This window comes from Drosophila eugracilis, unplaced genomic scaffold (assembly GCF_018153835.1).
Source record: "Drosophila eugracilis isolate 14026-0451.02 unplaced genomic scaffold, ASM1815383v1 contig_386, whole genome shotgun sequence".
Classification (NCBI taxonomy): domain Eukaryota; kingdom Metazoa; phylum Arthropoda; class Insecta; order Diptera; family Drosophilidae; genus Drosophila; species Drosophila eugracilis.
In genome coordinates, this window is record NW_024573245.1 from 685,445 (window position 1) to 692,993 (window position 7,549).

A 7,549-nucleotide genomic window follows, 5' to 3' on the forward strand; every position below is an offset into this window, starting at 1 on the left:
AGTTCTGTGGCCGAGAACAACCGGCAGATGACTAAATTCCAAACCAGACTCAGACAGTGTGTGAGAGATTTGTTTTATTGTACCTAGATATATGCTTATATATGACTCTGTGTTTTGGGGGTATACTATATACTCTTACATAGTGCCACTACTGTTCCGTGTGCGATGACGCAACTACGCATAAAATGTTAAGGAATTCGTTTGCTTTATATTATTTTTTCTCGCTCGCCTCTGGCGGCGGCATTTTGTTGAAGTATTTTAGTTCAAAAAAGGCCACCACAAGGCAAAGGCCAAGAGCAGGTAGGAAACCGGTGGTGAGGAAACCATAACAGCTGCTGCCTATCGCCTCCTTAAAATGCATCCTTACCTGAAGGTAGGTGCTGGCCAGAAAACCGGAAAGTTGGGGGTGCCACTGGGAATAAGACAGAAAATAGACCAAGTCATGTCTTTGGAGGAACTAGAAAAAAGGTTTGTGCAATACAAAATACCAAAACGTATTTATATTTTAAAACAACTAGAATATTTTAAGACTTCAAAAAATTTAAATATTGAAAAAAACACATCCCATTATCCTGAAACTCTTATAGCTGCAAATCGATTATTTCCTAGTTTTTTAAACCTTAAAAGCTAATTTGTTTCTAGAATACAATGATGAGCATTTTTCTATGTTTCGGGGCAAATCGAAGCCATTTTTCAGGCATCAAATCGAACGTGAATTGATTTCCTCCATATGGCATTTCAATATATTTCACGTGGAAAAAAAATCCCCAAATTCTATGCAAAAATCGAACAAATATGTTAAAAAAAAAAAGGGAAAAAAGAAAAGGACCCGACCTAGTGAGCACAAAAGAAAAATCGCAGTGGCATCGTCGAGCGACAAACAAAACAAGTTGAAAAATAACTGCAGCTGTTGCAGTTTTATAAATGTGGTTCCCCCAAGAACCTACTCCCTCGGCCACCCATCCGAAAGGGCTACCTATCCTATCTGCACACATATAGTATAGATATAGTATAGGCCAAACATATACCATATAGAAGTGGGTAGATGTGGATGGCCTGTTGTCGCACGGTTGGTTTGCTCTCCACAATAAAAGTGAAATTTTCTCGTGCCAAATTTTTGTTGACGGCGAAGGCGGGTGGTTGGGCCTTCGGTGGTAACGACTGTTAGGCACTGACACTGAAACAGTTTGTGGATAACTTTTCCGAGGTTGAACAAGGCAACATAAACTAATTGCAACCACATTTCCGTCTGCCTTGCAACCAAGAAGTAATCAAAAAAGCTACTTTGATAAATTAAATGAGAACTAATGATAGCGAACTGGCAATTAATCAATGTGGCTCTTGTTCATTCATTGCATTCATTCAGTTGAATGTCTAATTTTTTGTATATCTTATTTAGCGTCATAAAAATTTCATTGGAAACCAACTCAAAAGGCTAATAGCCGCAAAAGAAAACACAATTCTTGTTTATAGATCTCCACATTTATTATTCCACTAAACTGAACCAAACAACTCTCATCGAAATCCAATTTTGATTTCATTGATCTGATCAGAATTCAAATACCTAGAGCCAAATTATGACAAGGAATCAGTGGAAGAGAAATATAGTTTTTAAAAATATTCATGAAGTCATCAGTAGCATCTGGAATGAGTGTTTCATTGAGAATACAAATACTCGTCTAGATTCCCAAGCTGTGATAATGCCACAGGTCTAGCCGGGCAACGGTCGTGGGCCTCACCGAATGAAATGCGTCATTTATTGATTGCAAATAAATATATGGGAAAGCAACAAGCGACACCAAAACCAAAAGCTAAAACCAAATCGGATGCAATTGCCTCATTCGAAAATGAGTCAATAGCAAGGAACTGCCCAAATGAACACAAATATGATGATACCATTTACATTCACAAACAATATTAGTCAAATACAAATTCGTTTGAAAGAGATATCACTAAAATTTTACAATTAAATGTAATCCATGTTTCACATTTCAGCAATGTTGAGACATAATTGACAAAACAGTTTAAGCTTAAAATAAATGAGTATTTGATTTTACTTTTTCATCGTAGCCCGTATCACCTGACTGGAGTAAACTTGACAACTTAAATAATAAACAAACACTAAGAGTTGCATTCCCCCAACTATAGTAGGTCGTGTGGCCCCTTGCCATATGCTCAAGACTCAGGATAGATAACACCTGGGCGCCCGTTTTTACCCTAACTCATATGTACAACAACTGCAGTCATAATAACATTTAATATTTAAAATAATTAATACAAACACTATTTCAGAACCAAATTTAACAGTTTTAAATATTCAACGATTTAAATATTCGACGATTCAACAATGTTTATAAGGTCATTCTAAATTTTCAAATATTTCCTTTCATTTGAAATCAGAACTCAAGTATCTATTTCTGGGAAAGAACTTTATTGCTTTATAATTTATTTAGAAAATAATAAAAAAAAAAAATATGTATAATGAACATACGAGGTGTGTTCAAAAAGTAAGGTGACTCTTCAAATTTCGCGAATTTCAAATTTTTCGATTATCGATTTTTTTGTTTTGTTATATTGGTACACTCTTCCCTAACATCTGTACCAGTTTCAATGGAACATCCTCTTTGTTTGGTTGTGATAGGCGTAAGTTAGTTATTTTGCGAGCTCGGCGATTTTTGCTATCGAAAATATGGATCAAGGATTTGGATTTTTGGCCAAAAACAACACCACAATAATGCCTCAGCCACCATATTCACCGGATTTGGCCCCATGTGACTTTTTCTTGTTCCCAAACTGAAGATAATCGAAAATTTGAAAATTTGAAATTTGAAAGTCACCTTACTTTTTGAACACACCTCGTATAACTTCTAAAAGGTTTCGATAATCGAAAAATTTGAAATTCGCGAAATTTGAAGAGTCACCTTACTTTTTGAACACACCTCGTATATATTGGACAGAACTGTGTTCCGACTTCGGATTATCTCTCTTATTTTCGTCAACCACCCATCCATGACCATGACTAATGTGGCTTTGAAAGCTAATGGGTCACTTCTAGCCGCGTTATCGGTGCAATTGAAAGGAAATACGAGTTGAATGAATGGGTTCGCTTTGGAACCGCTTATCTCCAGAGCAGAAATGTAAATAAATGAAAGTTATTTGCGCTGATTCGACGCTTTCTGGGCCCGTGCTAATTCCCCAAACTAATTGACACAGATAAAGGCGAAGGAATGGATCTAAAAAACTTGCAGTGCGTTAATGAAATTAAAAATAGATCAACAGCTGAAAATACACGGCGAGTGAGAGAGACGGGGCGATTAGTAAAGTAGCCAGAAAAGTCAAACAAAGGCAAACAGGGGTAAAAGAGGGAGAGCGCGAGGAGAGAGGGGAAGCAAACACACAAAGAACTAGAACATGGTAAATCAGAATGGAAAATCAAATGTGGTTTGTCTTGTTTGTTTGCTCTTCACACTTGTTATTACACAAAATCTCGAATATGTTAAATGACGGAACCTTCAGCTTTTAGCGCTCTTTTTCATCGAGTTGCTAGGCATTTGGAGTCGAGCAAAACAAAAAAATATGTGTAAGTTCCACGGTGTCTTACCACATTTGCATAAGCTCTACGAAAGAGACCACAACAAAAACCAAACGAAACGACTTTTTTTTACCGATTTATCAACCAAACGCACACTAAACCATCCACTTTCTTTATTTTTGTGAACTTTTACGATCTTTTCGATCTTTTTGAATACTTTGGCTCACTATTCACCGCTTCTTTTCTGTCGGTGCAAATTATTTGGTAAGCACTTTAGCGCCTTTGTTATTGTTTCGTTTTGGCTTCGATTTTTACAGGCGTCGCATTGCGTTGCGCGAATCCGATTATTGCACCGATTTGGTTTGCAAACTGTGTATATAGCGTGTTATCCGTATCCGTGAGCTTAGCAGGAACAAGATATTTCGTTAATGTAACATTTTCTCCCGGCGATTTGTGCACTTTTTGTTACTTTTAGCGGAGCACCGAAAACACGGACAACGCGGATGAAAACATTTCGAACTGAGTGGGTGTTTGAGCGTTGCTGTCGCCTTAAATACCCACCGAAGAAACCACTCAAACGCGCTCTCCCGCTCTCTCTCTGCGTTTATACGAAGCTCAGTTCGTAAACAAAGTATATTTCATTTAGTTCATTAGACAGCTTTATACAAGGAACGGTAAGATGTTGTTTTATTTCCACTACTACGAAATTTCATAATCTAAGAATAATAAATTTTTGACTCTGGCTTGGAGAAGAGCATATCCAATGCTTTAGTTTTTGCCATTTTTTAGCATAAACCTCTCTTTTTTCTCACAAATTCAGAAGAGAGCGAGACAGTGGGCAAAATAATAAAATCTTACGATATTTATTTTAAAATGTGAAAAAATGTATTTTATAAAAATTGTATATAGTAACAAATTGTTCTTATTTTAATTAGCTCCGATTTGAAAACTACTTGAACATGTTTTGATTATTAAAATATAAAATGGGAATGCAAGTATTCATGTACATATAAAAACACAATATATAAACTCTTTGATCCAATCCAATAGTAGGTTCCTAACATGATGACAATTAATTACGTAAGTTCCCCAACAATAATTAATTAATCGAACTAAAATTATCACTCAATTCACACATTTAAGTAAAAAGCAAAACTGCCAGACCTGTGAAATAATAAGTACCGGCAAAAGCCGTGTTGCCGTACTGAGACAACGAACTCTGAATTGAATTGAATTTCAAATTTTTGGTCACACCAAAAAATAGACCTACCTTCTTTGCATTTTTTCCTAGATACACTTCCGCTAGATAGAAATTCTAGAAAACATGTCCGAATTACAAGTGAGATACCATTCTGTTTATCTTAAATAGTGAACTTCTTATAAAACAAAGTTTACTTTAAAATCAACAGGAATTCAACCAGGCGGCCGAGGATGTGAAAAACTTGAACACCACACCCGGTGACAATGACCTTTTGGAGCTCTACAGCTTGTACAAACAGGCCACAGTTGGCGATTGCAATACAGGTGGGACTCGGTCATTATCCTTTCTTGTCCATCATAACTAATCGGTATGTAATTCAGATAAACCCGGCTTCCTCGACTTCAAAGGCAAGGCCAAGTGGGAGGCTTGGAACAATCGCAAGGGACTGAGCAATGCCGACGCCCAGACCGCCTACATCACCAAAGTCAAGGCCTTGATCGAGGCCGTAGGCCTTAAGTCTTAGATTTAATCCACAAGGAATATTGCATTTTAAATTTGAGTTGTCGTCAAACGCACAAACTTTAATTATCCATCTTTCGCACAAAATACACAATGAATGCGTAACGTAAAGCATATAATTTGTCATAGTGGGAATGGTTATATATTTAACTATATAGGATACTGCTTAGGCTTCTGTTGGGGAGGTGGCAGTGCTGCCCTGGGACTGGCGTTGGCGCTCATACACTTCTCGCTGCAGCTCGCGAAGATTCAGTTCCAGTGTCTCTACAACATCGAAATTCATGTCCTGACGCGCCTGCTTAATGTAGCCCTTGATGATGTTAATCTGTTCGATAAGCGGATCGTCCAGGGTAGACTTGCTGGCCGCCTGCGGTGCCGACCAGTTGGTCAATGATTGAAGATCCGACTGGGGAGCATATGGAGTTACAGATGAGGTTTACCAGCAATCATTATCTACTTACCCCCTGAGCGAAGGAACCGCTTTCTGGACCTGGAACGGCCACTCCAGATTGGTTTGCTATGTTATTTCGTTCGTAAGCTTCCATGGCCATACGCTGTTCGGTGAGGATACGCTGCTGCGTTTCCATGCGTCGACGCTCCTGCATCTGACGGATGTGCGCCTCCTCTGGCAGTGGTGGAAGCGATAGCATTCGCTCTTTAATGGCTTGAATGCAACCCAACCGAATGGCTTTTTTCAGGGCCTCCTCTCGGCTTCCTGGCTCACAAAAAATGGCTAGGATGCGCTTGCTTCTCATGTCCATGGCCTCCGCCACTTGTCCAATCTTGCCCCGCAATGCACCCGCATCCGCCAGCGTGAAAATGGTGTCCCCGTCGTTTAGGCTATTGATGATTTTCAGATACATATCTAGATCGGGGGTCACTTCTTTTTGCAACTGGCGAATTTGTTCGTATACTTGCACGAGAAGTGGGCGACAAGTGCGACTCTCGTGCATGTCCCGCCGAGTGTCCAAGCAGCCAAAGGCAATGCTCGCATAGCCGGATAGCGTTCTCATGTTGGTGCAGCTGCTGGAGGGACTCACTTCTCGTGGTGGAAAGACTAGCCAATTGCACTAGAGAATTAGAAAATGATTAATATACATTTTTAGTTAATTTTTTACGCTTACTAACTTGCATCCTCTAAGGGTAGGAATTTAGAGCAATCATTGCACATTATTCCGCCACACAAACGGCAGTGGTGCTGTCTGCGGGCGATGTGGAAACTTTTTGCGCAGCTGGGACACAATTTGACGGAACTTCCATCCAGCCAGGCAACCGTTTGCTGTTCGTGCTGACGCCGCTGCACTGAATCCGTGGGCAAATCCTTAAGTAGGCGGTGTAACCTAATTATCAATTTGTTTGTTTCACTGGCATATCGCTCCAGTCTGGGGTTTCGAATGGACTGGAAGTAATCCAAGTGGGAGCACTCAGCTCCCGCCTGCTGCCTGGCCATATGGTTGAAGATGTTAAGACGGGAGCGAGCATTACTGGGTCCATTGCGATCTCCGTTACCATTAGCATTCTTGGCAGCACCTGAAGAGGAGGATCCTGCTGGCGAGGCTACAGAAGGCGGCTTTTCATCTTCAAATGGGTTTAAGATCTTCTTTTTGGCCTTCGTAAAGATGTCTTTAAGGGATTTCAGAGCCGCTTCTTCCTCGGCATGCTGGCGGGCAAAGTGATCCGTGAGTACGTCAATGGACTTGAGGTCCGCTCGGCAAATGGGACATAGGAATCCCTCGAGGATCTCCCCACTAGCCGAGCTTTGGTCATCATCACTGTCAAAAGGATTCCCAGACATTCCGGCGATGAGTAATCGAAAATTATTTGGTGGGTGTGTTTTTGTTATGGTTTGCTCCCCGAAAATCCACCGTTTAGAAGCTTTCCATTTGTCCTAAATCAATAGCATGACTAGACATACGCCAGCTAAAGTTCGCAGCTTCGTTTTCTAGTTAAACTTATCAAAACTAATTCATTTATTTTTTATGGTTAATATTTCTACAACTAATCAAAATCAGTTTACTCTTCTTTTTGCCTAATTGCCATTCACCAGGAAATGGAGGAGATTGGGCTTCAGCAAGTGCGTTTGCAGATGGGGATAATTAAAAATAAGCTACGCTACTACGGGTGTGGAAAATGCTTAAGATATTTTTTTTAGTGATTATGGTAATTCGGTGTAAATGAATTTTTCTAGACATTATGTAAGCAAGCTTAACAAATATATCAAACCTATTTGAATATTTAAATATTTTTGATGTTTTCTTATTTGCCAATACTCATCACCTGCAGCCCTGGTAGGAAAG

The 7,549-nt window shown here is 39.6% G+C and overlaps 3 protein-coding genes across 3 annotated transcripts in view; 1 reads left to right on the top strand and 2 right to left on the bottom strand.

Moving 5' to 3' along the window:
* The window catches only part of LOC108106133 (piezo-type mechanosensitive ion channel component), a 28,301-nt gene extending 24,574 nt beyond the window's left edge, over positions 1 to 3,727 (bottom strand). The window contains 1 exon segment of the mRNA XM_017213022.2: positions 3,602 to 3,727. The gene's annotated coding sequence lies outside the window, so the exon portion shown is untranslated.
* A 1,034-nt stretch (positions 3,728 to 4,761) lies between these two features.
* LOC108106119 (putative acyl-CoA-binding protein) lies at positions 4,762 to 5,363 on the top strand. The gene is made up of 3 exons (XM_017212999.1): positions 4,762 to 4,871; positions 4,942 to 5,056; positions 5,114 to 5,363. Exons 1-3 carry the CDS (start codon positions 4,857 to 4,859, stop codon positions 5,254 to 5,256), a joined length of 273 nt encoding a protein of 90 aa, XP_017068488.1. The 5' UTR covers positions 4,762 to 4,856; the 3' UTR covers positions 5,257 to 5,363.
* On the bottom strand, positions 5,288 to 7,296 carry LOC108106117 (rabenosyn-5). Its single transcript, XM_017212997.2, is given in 4 exon segments — positions 5,288 to 5,658; positions 5,714 to 6,223; positions 6,225 to 6,322; positions 6,381 to 7,296. Coding segments are annotated over 4 exon segments (1,515 nt in total). The 5' UTR covers positions 7,048 to 7,296; the 3' UTR covers positions 5,288 to 5,418.
* Positions 7,297 to 7,549: the final 253 nt, after the last annotated feature.

What these genes read in the sequence shown, in the direction of transcription:
- LOC108106119 (XM_017212999.1), top strand. An exon ending in AGTTGGCGATTGCAATACAG is followed by an intron (nt 5,057 to 5,113) that starts GTGGGACTCGGT and finishes TATGTAATTCAG; the next exon opens with ATAAACCCGGCTTCCTCGAC.